Source organism: Macrotis lagotis, chromosome X (genome assembly GCF_037893015.1).
Source record: "Macrotis lagotis isolate mMagLag1 chromosome X, bilby.v1.9.chrom.fasta, whole genome shotgun sequence".
Classification (NCBI taxonomy): Eukaryota; Metazoa; Chordata; class Mammalia; order Peramelemorphia; family Peramelidae; genus Macrotis; species Macrotis lagotis.
The window spans coordinates 124189852-124209453 of NC_133666.1; the positions used below are offsets into that span (position 1 = coordinate 124189852).

The window sequence follows — 19602 nt, forward strand, 5'->3', positions numbered from 1 at the left end:
AATAAATTAAAAAAAAAGTCCCATGATCTAAAATAGTAATTCCATCTAATTAGATCTCCAAGGGAATCTACTTCACAAAGACTAAATGCTAATTCTAATTTGGATTGAGGGTTCACAATCAATCAGTCCCCTTCCCTCCACATATATCACCTATATCTATCTACTCTGAGTGTCCCTGTCATCAGAATACATTAAATAAAGTGACTTTCTAAAACATTCAAAAAGCAGTTAAGTTTCCCCAGCATCTGGAGTATTCCTTGACATACAAAAAAAAAACTTCTTCAAAAATATGTTTCATAATTCAACTAGAAGTTCTATCTTCCTAGTGTCACTAACTTCTAATATGCAGACCTACATCCCTTTGTCTGAAATCATATCTGTTTTATTTTTGGACAAAGATAGTATATTAGAGGCCTCTTGGTTAGCCTGTTATATTACAATAAATAAATACCTCCTTTGGCTAGGAGATTATTCTAAGAATTCTCACATAACAATTAGCCAGAGACTGTCACACACAAAAAAATCACAAATTATTATTATCATTATTTTCTTTCCCATGTTGCTTAAGTGCTTTTATTTCAAAGCAAACAACAACTTTGAGATTATATATATACATACATTACCACAAAAATTCCAATTTATATATATATATATAATTGTCAAGTTCTTATGCAAACAATTCTCTATAATAAACCTGTTTAATTATTAGCCATGTTTGAAATACAAAGTATTGTTTTTCAGAATTCATTCAATCCATTAGAATATCTCTAGATTTAACAAAACAGTAATAAGTATAACACATTAAGAACTAGATTTCACAAAACAATCTTTCCGACACGTCATTTAAAAATTTCAGGGAACTCAGAGGGAGGGTCATGACCTTTAATAACTTCTCTCATTATCCCTACAAAGCAATCATTAATTCCAGGTTTGACCACATTACAGTAAAATAGTTTATATTTCCAAAAGTAGATCACATGTTTGATAACACTCTTCAACAACTTATTCATTGATAAGTCATCTAGTATTACATAGTTTTTAATTTCCTAATCATTTTCCAAAGCCCCTCACATTTATATAACATTATTGGAAAGGGTATCTTGCAGTTACACTATCCTTCTGAATCTGCATTTAACATGGGGGAAGAAATCTGCAATTCTGCTTCTTTTAAATTTAAACATTAAATCCTTAACCTGCATGAAACATAAAGTTTTCATGCCGACATCTCATTCTCTTAAAGCAAAACAAAACAACAGATTTTCTTAAAATTAACCTTATAATTATCTTTTATATACAAACCTCTTCTAAATTTGTGCTTTATAAGCTTATTTATCTCTTTTTCAAAATACATTTCTATTTCCAAAACAAAGAGAATAAGATTCTCCATGAATTTTAGTTTTATACATAGGATAATTTCAAAAGCCAATGTATACTTTTTACCCATACTAGTATTACATTTAAATATATAATTTCTTCTTAAATAACAGATCTCAATTCATTCATTGTTCATTATCATAACACAATTTTAAATTCTCAAAAAAAGTTGTTTAAATCTGTTCTTATACAAAGTTCACTAATTTTTTATTTCACTACATATTTCAATTTCATGTATTTTCCCTTTACTCCCTAGAATTTTGCAACACAGAAAAATTCTTAAGACCAGTTGTTGCTAAAAATCTCTTTTTATGATTACAATATTTTCCTTATAACTTCTCAAATTCCAAAAGTCATATTCAAAATAACCTTAAATCATTTTCTTTTTCAAAAGCCAAAAAATGTGCAAATTCTTTTTATCTTTATCAGTGCAATTCTAACTTCTCAGTGCTCTCACTTATAAGAATTTTCTATCCTTACTGACCAACATTTCTTAATAATAGAACATTTTATGTTCTACAAATTGGAGATTCCCCTCAATTTGAGATATTAAAGTAATTTGTATTCTGTACCTTTACTATTTATCATTACTTACTCACCCCAGATTTTTTCCAGATACATGAACTATACCCCAAACATATTTTGAATTGGTGTTACCCGATTTCCCCTTGTTTAGTAATTCTAAAGCTTGATTAAGATAGCTCACAGTCTATCCTGACAATAGTTTTGACACCAAGGCTATTCTGTCCCTAACTGTTACAGCATTTCCATTAATTCTTTTTCTCTAATGACTCTGGAAGAGCCATAAAACATTAAAATAAAAAAAAACACTTAATTGAATTTGAAATCACCTCCCAAGGCCCCAAAATCAATCCTTTTACTTTTATAATATCAAACCTGCTCAAATCTTCGGTCTACATGCTTTAACCAATTTCCATACTTAACAAATGATTTAAAAACCTCAGTTGTCTCTATGCCTTGATTTTTTTCCCCAGTACTTTAAGAACCTCTTACTCAGACTATACAACATATGTTTTCCCTTAATATTCTGTTCCACTATTCTTTTTCATTAACTCTTTTTGTCTGTAGTTAATACTATTCTGAACTAGCTATATAAACTGCAGACATGATTCCACTTTCCACAATACATTTTCCATTCAAAGGATTTAATATTTAACACTTCTTGATTTTAACTGGTAAAACTTTTGAGAAGGCAAACAGCTACTTAAAAGATCTCACAGCCTAATTGGAATATTACCTGCTCCCTTCTTCAGAAAGAATAAACCACATAACTTTTCTCATAAGGAGGCATGTCCAAAATCTTTCTCGGGGTCTCTTCTGTTCTTAGGTTCTCCCCATTGCTTCTGTAATAACATTACCAGAATCTATACTAATAAACTCCTGAAACTATAATGTTACCATATCATTCTGGTAAAAGATTAACTATTAAATTTCCCTTTTCTGGCATTTCTGTGTAACCAAATTATATACTTAAGAATTAACCTGACTCTCTTGATTTTCTGGAATTTGCTTTCCCAAAACCTTTTTCAAATTAAAATAACATTTCTTTATTTAACATATTTGGTAATTTTCATTGTCTATTTAACTTCAAAATAAGGTCCCTTTTAATACATATTTTACTAAGTCTTCATGAAACAATTCTCTATTATTAATTAGTCCTTTTTCTCAATAAATTCCCTTTTTTGCTCCCATTTCTCTCCCAAGGTCAAGAGCTAACAAACACCCCCCCCCCCAAAGAAAAACCAGGCAAGCACCCCAGAGAAAAGAAGCAGGGAGGGAGAGGAGGAGAAAGCATTCTAGCAACACAGAATCACAGTGAAAAAATGGGATAGAGAAAAAAGTCAACAGCATTTTATCATTTTCTGCACTTTTTTCCATTTTACTTTGGATTTCTTCCCATTATTAAGTCTACACCTTAGAGCTCTCAGCTGGCACTTCTGGACCCTTCTGTCTTGTCCTATGGACTCTAACTGCTTGGACTGTCCTACATACTCTAACCACTTAGACTTCCAGAATCTCTCCCAGCAAATTTCCTTGTGGTCCTATGAACTCTATCTGCTTGGACTGGCAAATTGATTGCGTGTATTTCCATCCTCGCCTGTTTTTCCTGCCCCAAATGAATTCAACCTGCAGATTTGAATTCTATTTTGGAAGCAATGAGGGTAGGGTCACCTAGAACCTGCTAGGCTCATGTACACAATCTTGTGGACCCTTGGCACCATCCCTGGGTCTTCTCCTGTGCGGTCTCCTTGTAGTGCTACCTCCTGTGGAGGTCTTCTGACTTTCAGTTTTGCTCAAGCTAAGTCTATCTTTGGGTTCTTTCCCTCGCTCCTCAAGGGATCTACCTGGGCACTAAATCACAAGCATGGTGCCTGCTTGTGCATATGCCCAAGAGAGTATTAGGGAAGGGGTTTTGGGATAAAAAATCCAACTTAAAAAATACAGACTCCTCTGAGCAAAAAAGAAAGTTTATTTTGCCTTTTCTCAAGAAAAGGGCATACTCCAAGTCTCACAAAGGTAGTGAAGATCAAGGAGCTGCCCTGAGGTGACAGTCAAGCAAGATTATCTGGCCTAGCTCAATTCCCCTCTTCCTAGTCTCCTCTCTTCCAACCTGAGTTACAATCTTTATGCAAAAAAAAATCTACCCAGTAACAAAGAGAGGAATAAAATATTTTCATAGAATATTACCTTACCATCCAGATGTTGAGGGTATCAGAAGATTTCTAATGACCTTTTGTTGTCTATCTAAATGAATTAATGTCTAAGTATGCAAGGTCTTAGTACTTCTCAAACAAGAGAAGGCAGTCTACTGTTCTCCCAGTCTATCACCAATAGGTGGCTAACCAAGAATGCAAGGTCTCTTCTCGGGAAGTATTCCACTATTTCCCTCCCTAACAAAATCAGGTGTGTGGCTGAGAATCCAAGGTCTTTCTGGAAATAGTCCACTGTTTCCCTGCCTATCAGAATTGGGAGGGTGTCTGACTGGGAATGCAAGACCTCTCTCCCTCTTTCTTCTAAGAATAGTCTAAGAGCAATAGTCTGTCTTTGTTTTAATGATTTTTAACCCTGAGAGGCCTAGGAACACTATCTCTTAAGAGGGAATATTCCACTCGAGAGCCATCTGGATCTGGTGCTTAGATATGAATCAGGATGGAGATGACCCTGCATGTCAGGCAATCAGAGTTAAGTGACTTGTCACACAGCTAGTGAGTGGCAAGTCTGGGGCTGGATTTGAACTCCTGTCCTCTTGATACCAAGTAGCAGCTTAGGCTGTTAGGAGGCTGTTGAAAAAGGTGAAAATATCTTCTCATTCATTTCAATTTGATACTTTTTTACTCTTTTTTATACATTTTTTACTAATTTACAAATTACAATAAGAATTCTGCACTTTCTCCCTAAAAGTTCTCACAATGAATATTTACTGATACCATGTGATCCTGTTTAACAACTTAAAATGGGGAGGCACATATTCCATTATTTTGCTAATTAAATTAATGCTGCTACAACAACCCTTCAGTTGTACTACTTTTAGGGCATTGGGGCAAAAAGAGTCATGCTTTTAATTTGGATTTGAAACTAGACATAAGTTGAGAGAGGTGTCAGATCAAAGAACCTATTTATGTGCAGTACATCCAGGTGATAGAATTGAAGTTAGGTGATGACCAGCTTGAGTGAAAGAATGAAAAAGCATTAAGAGTTACTAAGTGCCAAAAAACTGCTAAGCACTATGGATACAATTACAAAGCTGAAGGCTGACTTTGCCTTTACATAGGGAGAGGGGAGGGGAAAGGGAGAACACTCTTTTGCTCATCTTAGTTGGAAACTTTGCAAGAGAGTGAGGGGACTAGACTGATAGCAGTTGTAGGACTGGGAAAGAGCAGAGTGTGTGGGAAACTAGGCAGCAGACCTTGAGAATCAGGTGAAGCATGGTCAAAGCTGATCTGTCATGAGGGCCCATAGGAGGCATTCATCAATAAATAAAGCAAGGACTGCAAGGCATATGTACCAGAAGCACAAGGGTTAAGATTAACATGGTATTAGAGCCCCACCCCACCCGCGGGGCAATTAATTCAGCTCAGGAGAGAAATGAAATTTGTACTTAGGCCAGGTTGCTAGCAGACCAATGAGCAGAGCCATTTATTGTCCAAAGAGTCAGAATATTTAAAGATAAAAGCTGCATCATTTACATAATATGAAAAATAAGTCAGAATATCCCAGGCTCTGTTCAAGGCTGAGACCCTTGGCTCAACATTTTCCCAGGAAGACCAGATGTGTCTTTTTCAGGCAGACAGTTTTGATAAACAGCTCAGAGAAAGTCAGGTTGACCTCTCCCTGAACTGCTATTCTCAACAACGGGGCATAAGGGGCAGCTAGATAGTGCAGTGGATAGAGTCCTGGAGTCAGGAGGACCTGAGTTCAAATCCAATCTCAGACACTTAATAATTGCCTAGCTATGTGACCTTGGGCAAGTCACTTAACCCCATTGCCTTAAATAAAATAAAATTTAAAAACAAAAAGATTAACAGGACATGGGATCTGAGAAGAGCAAGTGTGAGAGATGTTTTAGAACTAAGCATCATCCATCCTCATAAATGACTCTTATCTTTGCAAGATCCACATCAGCCTTTGTGCATGCACTCCATCTGTATCCTCCGCCTCTTGGATACCTCTGTTGGGATGGGGAATGGGTGAAGCTAAAAAATTTCTCAAAATATCTAGCATGTGGTAGGTGCCTAATAGATGTTTATTGATTGACATCTTCAGTAGCTCTGACTGCTTACTGCCACCCACTAAACTCTAGTAGCTCCTTGTCACCTCCAGAATCAACTATAAAATCCTCTGGCTCCAAGTCTGTCACAAAGCAGCCCTTTTCCTACCTTCTAGACGTTTGTTTCCCCCAACCCTCCTCCACACTCCACAGCCTCCCTGCTGTTCCTCAAATAGAAGACCCTATCTTTGAACTCTGGCATTTTTCCATACCTAAAATGGCCCCCCTCCCAATGTTCTTGGTTTTCTTCAAGTTTCTTCAAGAGTTCTACAGTCTTCAGGAAGCCCTTCTTGTGACTTCAGTCCAATGGTTTATCTCCTGTATATAATTTGTCCGTGGCTATTTGCTATTTTTTCCCTTATTAGATTGTGAACTACTTGAGAATGAGGTCTTTTATCTTTCCTTGTATCGCCAATGCTTAGCACAGGCCTTGGGACATAGTAAGCACTTAATAAATGTGAACTGACTGATGGATTGACCATACATCCTTCAGGACTTCTTTGACACAATCTATTTGACACTGAGTTTGGAAATGCAGCTGTTGATCACCCCTGCTGGATAGCAAATGCCTAGAGAACCTAAAGTTTTTTCATCCAATTCATATTTTATTAATCTATTATCTTATTGATGTTTGTGCTCCAATCACCATCACAGATCAGAGTCCAGCTGCACATCAGTCAATGGTTTTGTGAGTCGCTGTAATTGAATAAGTTCTTCACATGATGGTGTCAGTTGTTCCAGGCCATGCCAGACTTGGTCTGGTTTGATGGTTTAGACTTGAAATTGTAACAAAATGGATGCTCACTCCTAAATCTTATAACAGTTAACAAGAACTTTACTTAAAAGGTTGGATATAATGCCTCTCCTGAGGGAAGTAGTGCCCATCAGGAGGAGAAAGTGGCTCAAAGGTCCATAGGTAACCTTGAGGAGTCCTTATCTCTCATGTCCTTGCTTATGTCTTGGGCAACCAAGAAGCTATGCCAGCAGTTGGATCCTTAGTCCCTGGAACATTTAAGTCTCAAGATTAATTTTATTGTTTTTTTTAGGGACTGACTCACCTAACCCATAAGGAGATAGTCTTCTAACACATCAAGATTCAGGAGAGAACCCTCTCAAAATTATATAATCAGATCTCAAACATATATCCCATATCAGGTTCTTACCAGTTTTATAGCAAAGAACCACAGAATTTTAATTCAGAAACAGGGCACCCTTCACATGTGTATGAAACATCACAGAAATACTTTAGTGATAAACCAGTTCTTCATTTCAGTGTACATTGAGACCTTTCTTTGGAGAGTGACCTATTATACTCTAAACCTAGAGTTTACAGTATAGTATAGTTCTTATACAGAATTTGTAGTCTAATTCAGAGGATGAAACAGATAAATACAATATGGAGAATATAATGAATATGTATAAGATGTTAAGAGCTATGCTCTGGGTATTGATGGGAAGAAGAATTCCCTACTGGCCAAAAGTGTGTATGCAGAAGAGAACCAGGGAAAGTTTCATGGAAGAAGTAGCACTTGAGCTGAAACAGAACAAGAATATTATTCCTTAGGAAGAGTGCTAGATTAGCAGTTAGAGATCTTGGATTGCTCTGTTAAACAAGTCATTTAATCTCTGAGTTCCAGTTTTCTTATCTGTAAAAATAAGAGTTAAGATTTAATGACCTCTGCAGTCTCAGCCAGCTTTAAATCTTTGAATTTAAGCAGACTGAAGGAATAGAATTGCTATCAGTCCCTTGTGCTATCAATCCCATTGCAATCCTTTTAACAGTGTTTTTAGTTGAAAATTATGGGACATAAAGTTAGAAAACAGATATACTGAGCTGGATCTCTCCCAGTGTTCTATATGGGAAAAATTTTCATTCCCTCTCTAGGGTATAGAAATTCCTCAAGCAGGTATAGAGCACAGAACCACATAATTTTAGAGTTAAAAGGGATCTCATCACCATCTAGTCCACCCCATTCTAACTTAATCCAATGGTTATCAAAGAAAGCTGTATGTTATACAGATCCCTGCTGTACAATATAGAAGAAATGAAAAAATCAATATTTTAATGTGCCAAGGGGCCTACTCACATGACGTAGTCCATCCCCTCAGCCACTGTACTATCTGTTGGTCAGTTGGGGCTGTATAGGGATGAGGGGTGTTGAGAGTACAGTACTACTGAAGGAGCCTGGCTTGGTCTTAGACATGGGGTCTTAAGAGTCAAAAAGGGTTCTGATGTGGTTTATGATCTGTTGCCAGGGGGAAAAGGATCACCACAGGGAAGAAAAATGGATGTAGCCTTGGCTAGGAAAAGCAAAAAGAGGAAGCAGCCACAAAATGAGCTGATTAGAGGATCTGAAGAAAGTACTGCCAATGGGGATCCAGATAATGAAGAGAGTCAGCCTGAGTGGAAGGTAAGTGCTTCTGACTAGATTGAAGCCACCCCAGTCATAATTAGTTGAAGGATCTTATCATAAGTACATTTCACATAACCCTATTGCAGGACTTCATCATAGTATGGAGATGATTTAATGGGTAATCCACTGAAGTATACATATTTAGTGTAGGAGAGATGACATTATATAGTAATAATGATATGTAAACATTAAGCACCAAGGATGTGGTGGAAACAACTTCTCCCATTATGTGTACACTGTTCTTCTCTTCCCAACCTACTTCTAACTTTCAGAAATACTTTTACCAAATGAGCTGAAGAATCTGCCTTGCAATTGTCATGAGACAAATGAAAGAAACACTCAGTTGGTGGATATATTCTTGCATAGTTTAAGACTTTCTCTGGAGTCCTTGTTTTAATGTTAATATCTAGAATGTTACCACAGTAAACAAGTTCTTTATGGGTATAATGTATTCAAAGGTTTAGAATAGGAAAGGACCTAAAAGGCCATCTTGTCCAAACTTATCTTTATGAATGTGAGAGACTGAGCTTAAAAGTCTTGTCCATTGTCAAGCATATACTAGAATCAAAGCCAAGTGCCCTGAATCCAAATCTAGCACTGCCATGCTGCTTCCACTGTAGCACAGCAAGAAGGAAGGGAACAAGAGTGTGTTAAGTGTCCACTATGAGGCAGGCATTGTGATAAGCACTTTATAAATATTATTATATTTCATCCTCTCAAATATCCTGAGAAATAGATGCTATTTTATGATTGAGGAAATTGAGGCAGTCAGGTATAAGTGACACAATTAGTACGTATACAAGGCTGGATTTAAATACAGGTCTTTCTGATTGCAAGCCTAGTTCTCTACTCTGCCATCTGGATGCATCTTTTCAGCCAAACAGAAAACTGTTTAGAATTCTGTTGATGGGAGTTGAACAAAGTCTATTATTTTTTGAAATATATTTTCCCTTGCTTTTCATCTGCAAATTTATCTATAAATGTGGGTGGCTATTGCCTATCTTTGTGCTTTCAGAAAGTCCGCTTATCCACCAAATTATTTGTTCACAACTGTGAAATAAGCCATGACCAGTTACGTGAATTGCTGAAGCTTGCAGCCTTGGGAAAACAGCACAAATCCACTGAACAAGGGGTCCCTAACCTGGGGTGAGTGAACTTGGATTTTATATGTCCATTCTGTATAACTGTATTGCGATATAATTGGTTTTCTTTATTATCCTATTTTTTATGCATTTTTATGCATTTAAAATATACTGAGGGGGTGGCTAGGTGGCACAGTGGATAAAGCACTCCTGGAGTCAGGAGTACCTGGGTTCAAATCCAGTGTCAGACACTTAATAATTACCTAGCTGTGTGGCCTTGGGCAAGCCACTTAACCCCATTTCCCTTGCAAAAACCTAAAAAACAAACAAATAAAAAAATATACTGAGAAGCTTCACTCCACAATCAGAAGGATCTATGATACAAAAAACATTAAGAATCCCTGAGCTAAGCCAAGGTATAAAATGAGTGTGACCACTGTTTGTAGGCACCAACTCTGATCTACTTTATACCATGTATTGAGAATTCTGCTATGTTCACATGGCCAAAGAGATGACTAGATATATTGTAAATATGCATTTTGCTTATGGTTGGAAAATTCTTTTCAGTATCTATATCTTTCTATAGACAAGTATAAAATAACAGTAGAGCAGTTTGATTGACATGCAAAGGTATGTATGTGCTCACTTAAGGAAGAACTGCATCAGTAGATGAGAAGTGAGACAGAGGACCAGCCCACTGCAGTGGACACCCCATTTTGCTATAGGCAGCCATTTTAAAAAGAAGACTGGGCTCCAATTCAAGGTGCCAAGCCAGGGGAAAATGGTATTTGATACATAGAATTTTTCCAGATTGCTTGGCTTGTGCCCATTCTACACAGTGAATGATGTTTATTTGAACTCTGGTAACAGCTGGCCTCATCACCCATACAAGATACCAGTAAATTATCTGTTAGTGCTTATCTGATGCGTCCTTCTCACTGTGTATTTGAAGCTAACTTTAGGGTCTTGCTATGTGTTACTTTGATTTCTTGACAGCTTGTGGTGCCATCTTTCTCACCCAAATCATCTGAACAGTGTGGCAGTTATTATTCTCCAGGGAGTGAGTCAGATGCACTTCTACAAGTTCTATTTGCAGTTCAAACACCTCCGAAAAGCATTCAAACATGTAAGTTGAGATTGGTTCTTGATCCTCTCAAGGTGCACCTTTCTTCCTGTAGTCTTGAAGAAGAATCCATTCTGTTTTAGAAACTTTCTTGGGGGCAGGTCTGTATAATAACTGATATTTGTGGTAATAAAATGCAGGGCTAGACTTCTGGACAGTTTGTATTGCTGACTTGTTTTCTCATTTAGCTTCCCTATTTCCCTTCTTGTAAAATCGAATTTCTACTCTCAGCTGAATTTATCTAGAATAAGAATCAAATGAGATAATAATAGACTGAAAAGTTCAGCACCTAGGAAAATGTAAAGCAGCCTATATAGCGGTGTTCACCAAACTCTGCTCTAGTACAAGTTCTAGTGACTTTTGTTGCCCTTCTTCATCTTTTATTGGACTGTTGAGAACAAAGGGATGCTTAAGGGTTCTTGTTAAAGAGGAAGGAATTTGAGTCATTTGATATTTGAAAATTTTTTTTAAAGTGAGAAAGAAGCAAAAAAGATGAGTGGGAGAATAGGGAATCAAAAAATAAACATTTTAATTAGATAGTAAGTAGGCTCAGGGAGGGCAGGAATAATATCTCTTACTTCTTTGTATACCTCATAGCACCCAACATTGTGCTTAGAATGTACAGGGTACTCGGAATTAACTTGCTGAGTGAATGTGAATGGTTGAACTTGGAAACTGCCTGAGTAAAGACAGCATGATTTACCTAGGCACAGGCAAATACATGTATTGCCCTTTCCTCACTATTTCAGACACAGGTCACTGTATGTAATATTTTAGCTGTTTAACCTCTATAAAAGGACTGTCTTCACATGTAGCCTGAATTGAAACATTGTGTGAGGTTTTTCCATCATCATCACACACACACACACACACACACACACACACACACACACAGAACTGTTGTGTATTGGGAATACTATAAATTATCACCTGATACCTTTGAGCATCACAATCTTGTTTGGCTAAGTACCGTGGGAGTGGATTAGAGACTGGAAAGGTATTTAAGCACTTTTATTCTAGAAAATAGATGGAGCACTTGGAGATCTTGATGGAGTATTTGTCTCCTTTGTCATCCTTGTCTCCTGCCCCTCCAACACTTGCCTGGGAAAGATAAGGGAGTCCAGAAATGGGATTATATATATATATATATATATATTGATTTTTGAGCAAAAATACAATCTGTGGCCTAAAAGAACTTAAATTTTCATACACAGCTAAGTCAATTAAAAATAATATTCTTAATTGTTTTTTAAATCAAATCAGCTTATTTTAATTCAGTGTAAAAAGGCTAAATTTAAATAAATAGTGATTGTTCAAACTCCTAATTCATACTAACCCTTGCTCTCCCAAACTAAAGCGTTCCCTTAAGGAGAAGGGGTTTTTGTACATTTTCACATGTGTATATAAAATGAACATGAGATAAAGTAGTATGCAGAGAGAGCCTGGTTAATTCATTAAAACACAGCATAGGCCCTCATCACTTCTCTTTGTTTTGTGTAATAGCCTTCTTAGTGTTCTTCCTGCCTGCTTCATTTTTCTTGCCCATCCATTATACAGTTGGCAAGATACTTTTCCTAATGCACAGGTGACTCTCACTGTCCCCAGAAACTTTGAGTGACTCTCAGCTGCCTAAGGGATAGAATGTAAAATGTAGAGCTAGCTTTTTTAAGACCCTCCATAATCTGATTCTTCTCTGTCATTTAAACCTTTTTGTTTTTCATAATCCTCCACCCTCTTAAGTATTCAGTGTTCTGGACAAACTGTGTTGCTTGCTCTTCCTCATCTCCTTCTGTTTTCAAACCCTCCATTGGCTTAGAATGTACACATTTCCCCCTTTATTTCCTCTTGTTATCAACGTGGAGACTATCTTCCTAGTCCTGGCTTAGATGCCATCTACTTCATCTATTTCTTTCCTGATTTTCTCCAGAGAGAAGTGATCTTTTTCTTCTCTAATTTTCTTAGAATCCTTTTTCTAAATCTTTCCCTTTGGCTTTTTTATAATCTATCTTGTATCATACCTATTTGAATAGCTTCCCTCTCCCCACTTTTGACTGTAAGTATCTTTGAGGCCAGAGACTACATCTTGTTTTGTCTTTATCTCCCCAGTGCCTAGCATGCTGCCTGGCACCTGGTTATATACTTAAATGTTTGTTCAGTTGGAACTAAGAAAACTGATTCATAGACATTTAACAGACCCAGAGGTTGCTAAGCATAGAACTTTTGGCTCAGTTGTACTGAACTTTCCCCAATGAAGTCATCCAAGGAAGAATGCATGAATACTGAGAGCCTAGGAATTTAGTTTTTAAAAGCTACCTAATTTTAACAAATACATTTTACTCTGTTCACTGTTCCTGTTTACTCATTTTGCACAGAGATTCCGTTTGCCGGCTCCATCAGCCAATTTTCTAGCAGACATTATCGGGGAACAGCCTAATGGAAATAAAGAAGAAGAAAGGTTCCTGTCTACTCCCAGTACCATGCAAGGTAGAGATAGAAATCTTGTAAATGATTTACACATTCAAAAGGATGTTATGAATATATTTGTTTTAAACATAAACATAGATAACAATTCTATGAACTAAAAACAGTTCAAACGATTTATAAATGCCATTTTACTTAATCTCTTCCCATTGTCTCTAGGACCTGGTTCCCTCCATTATCTTTTCTGTTGTATAACCTCTCCATTGGCATCTTTCCTTCTGCCCAGATCACTCTCTTGAAAGTGTTTTTCTCAATATGGCTGGCCTTCCTCACCAGTGACTTTTTAATGGGTTTATTTATTTATATATTGAGCTTTGAGACCTTGTCATAGTTTTTTTTTAAAACAATTTTTAAAAATTATGAACTTAACATATTAAAATGGCCATGTCCAATATTCTGTAGAATAGGAAAAGTTGTACATGAAACTGAATCAACTGTGAATCTTAATATAGCTTGCTTTTCTCTTCAAGTATATGATAAATTCAATATTATTTTCAAAGTTGTCTTACTTGTCAGTGATTTTTAAAAAAAACATATCAGTGATTCACTTTACTTTTTCTTTCTCTTTTGGAGAAGCCCTTTCCCTAGCTCCTCCCTCCCTACTCTCTGTCTCTCCCCCATCCCTAAAAATAATTTTGAGAAGAAAGTAACAAAACCTTTGTAATAAATACTCATAGATAAGCAACATAAATCACCAAGTTTGGCTACATAAAGTAGCTGAGTTTGAAAATGTATCATTCTACAACATGATTCCCTCTCCTCTCCAACAGGAGATGAATAGCATATCTCATCATCAATTCTCTGGAATCCTATGTTCAGTCATACTTTGATTAGAGTTCTTTCAAAGTTGTTTCTTAGAATGTTGTTGTTATCGCAGAAAGCATTATCTTAGTTCTCTTTCCTTGGGTTCAGTTCATTCAAGTTATTAGAAATGTCATCTTCAACTCTTCTCTTTCTTATCTCCAGTATCTAATATTGCCAAGCCTGTCAATTCAACCTTCCCAATATCTCTCATTGTACCCCCTTCTCCCTTCTAACATTGCCACCAATCTGGTGCAGGCTCTCATCACCTGAGATATTTTGACAATGACTGATACAGTAGTAGCTTTCTAGTTGACTTTCCTGCTTTCAGTCTCTCCCCATTCTAGTCCAAAGTGATTTTTCTAGAACATAAGTCTGACTTTGTCACCCCTTTACTCAGTAAACTTTAGTGACTTGCTAATATGTCATGGATCAAATATAAAACACTCTTGTTTTTAAATCCCTTCATGACTGACCTTTCCTGCCTTTCCAATGTTTTATACCCTTACCTCTATAAACTCTACAATGCAATGACATGCACACTTTCATTTCGTACTACCTGGACTATTGCAATAGCCTGTTGATCAGTCTGCCTGTCTCAAGTCTTTCTCCAGTCCAATCCATCATTCAGTCAATCGAAGTGGCTTTCCTAAAGCTGTGTCCAACCATGTCACTGTACGACTCAGTAAATTCCAGTGGTTCTCATTTATCTCCAGTATCAAGTAAACCAACCTTCATAACCTAGCCCCCTTCCACATTATTATACCTTAACTCCCTGATGTCCAGTGACAGCACTTCCTGGCTCTTCCTTGTGTGTGTGTATCGCTTATTGTCTCCTGAAGGTCTGGGACTTTTTTGACCTCTCTTTTTTCCCAGCACTTAGCACAGGGTCTGATACATACTAAGTGCTTAGTTAATGTTTAACGATTAACTGACCCACACTTCCTTGCCCATTCCTTATAGAAAGCATTCCCATATTCCAACAACATTAGCTTTCACTACCTCTTCCCCCATGCCACTTTTCTCTCTCCATCTGTACCTCTTGACTTTCTTTAAATCTGTCTAAAATCCCATCTTCTGCAAGAAGCCAATTTCCTAGTCATTTGTTAATGTTAGACCTTTCCCTCTAAGAGTACCTGCAAATTATCCCATATATAATTTGTTTGGACAAAGTTCTCTGTTGTCCTCCCCCATTAGATTGTGAGCTTCTGGAGATTAGATGCTGGTTCTCCTTTCTTCATATTTCCAGTGCTTAGTGTTAGTGCCTGAAAAATAGGAAGCACTCAACAAAATGTCCTAATGTATTATACTAGATTTTTGTGAAAATCCTTCTCTTTTGATCATCAATTACATTGGAATAATACTCCATTACATTATTCTACCATAATTTATTCGATTTCCCTCAGTTGGGATATCTTTTAACTTCCTGTTCTTGCTAAATAAAAAAGAACTGCTTTAATTTTGTAGGTAGGCATCCTTTTACTCTTTAATTCATCTCTTTGGAAAATTGACCTGGTAGTGTTATTGCTGGGTCAAAGGATATGCATGGTTTAGTGACATAGATCCAAATTGCTTTTCAGAATGACTGAACTGATTTGTAGCTCTGCCACCAAGGTTATCTGTTTTTCTAAAAAAACTACCATTTTCCTGTTTGGTCATCTTGCCAATCTGATAGGTTTGAGGCAGAGCCTCAAGAATTGTTTTAATTTTATATTTCTATAATTATTGATCATTGGGAATTTCTTCATATGGTTGTTGATAGATTATATTTCTCATTTGAGAATTGCCTGTTGATATTTTTTGATCAGTTATATCTTGAGGAATGACTCTTTTTCTTATAAGTTTCTTATATATCTTGCATTTAAGACCTTTAGCAGAGAACTTTTATGCATAGATTTTTTTTTCCTGACTGAATATTTCTCTTGTAATTTTAACTACATTGGTTTTGTTGCCCCAGTTACTGTCCTGTTTCTTCCATTATTTTATTGCCAATCTTAAATAAATGCTCATTTCCTCACTTTCTTAAATCCAATGTAATTTCTTTTTGGTTCTCAAGTCCTCAAGTCTCTTTCCCTTTCTCCTTTCCTATTTTGTCCAAGTGACTGCTTTTTCCTGTTGCCTCAGCTTCAGAATCTTACCATTACACCTCTCCTTTACCCCTTTGTCCAATTAATAACTTGGTTCTGTTGTTTCTCTATAATATCTAATAATAACCATACTTTCCATGCTATTTTTGCCATAGTTCAAGGCTCATCACTGTGTGTATGTACTATTACAGTGGCCTAAACATTCTCTCCATGTTTAATTTTTCTCTCCAAACCAAAACCAGTCCTGTCATTATCATGTTCCAGAATTTCCAGTGTCTCTGCATCACCTAAATAATAAAGTTCAGACTCCCAAGTCTGGTGTCCAAGGCTCTCTGTGGTCTAATCCCATCATTCTTTTCCAGTTTGATCTTCCTTTGTTACACTTTACAATGTTGTGCTTTACTTGGATCGGTCTGCTCACCAATGTGTTTCACCTCTGCCTTTGGACACACTCTTTTCCCCTCTCTGGAATACCCTATACCTCCTTTTCTACTCCTATGAATTCCACTTGGTCCTTCTAGGCCCGGCTTAAGTCCCACTACCTCCTGACAGCTTTCTTGAATACCCCACTTGAAGTGATCTTTCACTCCACTAAAATCACACCCCACTTTTTTTTGTTTTGTTTTGGTTTTTTGCAAGGCAATGGGGTTAAATGACTTGCCCAAAATCACACAACTAGGTAATTATCAAGTATCTGAGGTCAGATTTGAACTCAGGGCTTCCTGAGGGCCAATGCTTTATGTACTGCACCACCTAGATGCCCCAACCATACCACTTTTTATCTTTTTCCCTCAAGATATAAACAAGTAAACAGACCAATGTCTCTACATCTAGGTTATTAGATCCATGAATGAAAAAGTTACTCCTCCTCCTTGGTAATATACAGTGTGATATAGTGTTATGGCCCTTGCAGGCCTACAACTCTTGATTGCTTTCTGAACCAGATTCAAATGTAATTGGAAATTTTTTAACTAAAATATAGCATATATAATGTTAATTTGTGGTTTCTGTGTCAACATATGGCCCGCAGGGACTCATTTTTATGAGTAGTGGATCTAGCTTGATCCAGGGAGTGCTGGATTCCAGCCTCATGCTTGACATTCCCAGCTCTGTGGCTCTAAACAAGTAATTTAATTTCTCAGTACTGTAGACAACTCTCCAAGACTAAGTTACAGAGAAAGTGTCAATTTGCATTGGAAGGAGTTTTCTTGTTAGGATGTTCCCTATATACCAAAAAAAAAAAAATCATGATCTAGCCTAATCCCAATAAACTATATCTTAAATGCTTCACTAAATAGTTGTGTAGTGATAAAAGAGCTCCCAATAGGGATATGCCATTGGGAAGGGTATGTTAAAAGCACATTTTAACACATGAATTTTGGACCTACTTGTTTCAGTGTCATCATCTTCTCTTTACAATCCACAAGCCATCAAAGACCTGAAAAATGATCCCATCATTCAGAAATATGGATATGAAAAAGTAGGTTTGGTCAGATGCCTGTTGACCAAAGAAGAGATGAAAAAATTTGACTTTCCACTCCAAGGTTTGTTGAGATTACAATTAAATGGTTGGCAGAAATATACAAAGATAAGAAAGTTATTTTAAAACTAGAACAATGATATTTGATCTTCTTAACCACTGTGTATAAAACCCATCTCTACCCATTCTCTTTTTTCAATAATCATGATGCTTTAATGGAACTTGAAGGCTAAATTCATAGGGACATGGAACAAAGTTAAATTTGAGCAATTTTTTCCTGATTTTAATCATCTTCACTCCATGTTAAGTCCCCTTTTTATCTTGGGAAGAAGTGCTTTTCTAAACCCTTCCTTTTCTCTGAATACTAGCATAAAATTTCACTGCAGTGACAAATGACAGCGGCCAGAAAAATTACACTAACCAGTGTTTTCTTAAATTGGGGAGGAGGGACGGTGACGTTTATGCTTTTTTGTTGTTGTTTTTAAAAGAAAGGCAGACTTTCCAGAAATCCAGTTTCTTGTATTCCAGAAGTAAGTGGTTTGTTTGATGTTTTATGACCAAAATGTTGCAGGAGAGAAATCAGAGAGGTAGAATGCCATAAAGGGCAAGCATAAAGTAACCTTTCAGAGCAGTGAGGGTAACTGTAGTTTTCCTTGCTAAATTATGTGTGCCTCTTCTTGACAACTGAATGCTATCATCTCTGATGTTCTGTACAAGCATAGTTTTTAATTTGTTTGATTTTTTTTTCCAGGTCTGGCTAACTGTAAAAACTTTGTTTCCACTGAATGTATTGGTCCAGTAAGCAACAGCAGCCCTCTTTTTGGCCTGGATTGTGAAATGGTAGGAGATGAATCTCATTTTTCTAAGGGGTACTCAGAAATAGATGTTGCCCTCCCAAAGGACAGGGGTTCGCTCATAGTAGGATGAAGCAAGTTTTTTTGATGGAATCAAGTTTGATGCAGAGAACTGACTTCTCAAAAGTTATGTTGATGGGGTTTGGGTACCAGAAACATAAAAGTAAACAGCATGGTAAAAAGCACTAGACCTGAATGCAGGCTTTTGACTCAGAGTCCTTGCACTACCACTTACTAGTTACATGACCTTGGGCAAGTCTTAGAGCTTCATTGTTCACTTTTTACAGGTAAGAATATTAATACTTATACTACCTGCCTTATGGGGCCATTTTAAGCTATTACTAATGCAAATATGATTCTGGTTTCCAGCAATCTTCAGGCTAAAAAAGTTATATTAGTTGTCTAACTTTTCTGTGACATGAATTATTTACATACAACTACAGGAACTGCATTCATTTCTTTTTTATTCTTTTGACAGGGAGCTTTCTGTTTTATGGTCTCTTTACAGAATTGCTGGTGAGGCAGTATAGTGGATAGAGTGTTGGCATTAGAGTTAGGAAGAGCTCAATTCAAATCCTGAATAGTAATTTACAACTTACCTCACTATTATCATTGCTATTATTTTAAGAAGACATTATTACAGCTATAGAGTAGAATAGAAAACAGTCCTGGACCCTACTACACATTGTTTTGTGTGCCTCAAGTCCCCATTACAGACCAGGCATCCTTTTTCTGTGATGGGAAGATAGTATAGTATCTCTTATCCTTTTTCTTATTCTTCCTTTAGCATAGCCTTTACATTGAACCTCTATCATGCTGGTTTTCATGAATATAATTTTCAGAAAGCCATTTTTGATTTTACTTTTCCCACCTTGATAACTACAAAATAAGTAGACCAAGTCATCATATTTAGAAAAGCAAGAAGCAGTGACCCACATGGGTATAGCAGCCTGACTGTGTCCTTGGATTTTTAGTGCCTTACACCAAATGGAAATGAACTCACTCGGGTCTCATTGGTTGATGCAGAGGGTCACTGTGTCATGGATGAGCTTGTCAAACCTGACAACAGGATTCTGAACTACCTAACCAGGTGAATACCTCTACATTGACTTGTAGC

At 36.8% G+C, this 19602-nt stretch overlaps 1 protein-coding gene across 2 annotated transcripts in view; it reads left to right on the forward strand.

Moving 5' to 3' along the window:
• REXO5 (RNA exonuclease 5) overlaps window positions 1–19602 on the forward strand; it is a 54866-nt gene that overhangs the window by 6044 nt on the left and 29220 nt on the right. For both annotated transcript variants that reach the window (XM_074201341.1, XM_074201340.1), the window contains exons 2-8: window positions 8420–8574; window positions 9593–9723; window positions 10656–10785; window positions 13155–13266; window positions 17549–17695; window positions 18383–18471; window positions 19460–19575. In XM_074201341.1, coding sequence (XP_074057442.1) covers window positions 8449–8574; window positions 9593–9723; window positions 10656–10785; window positions 13155–13266; window positions 17549–17695; window positions 18383–18471; window positions 19460–19575 — 851 coding nt within the window. In that variant the 5' untranslated portion in view covers window positions 8420–8448. The remainder of the gene's footprint in view (window positions 1–8419; window positions 8575–9592; window positions 9724–10655; window positions 10786–13154; window positions 13267–17548; window positions 17696–18382; window positions 18472–19459; window positions 19576–19602) is intronic.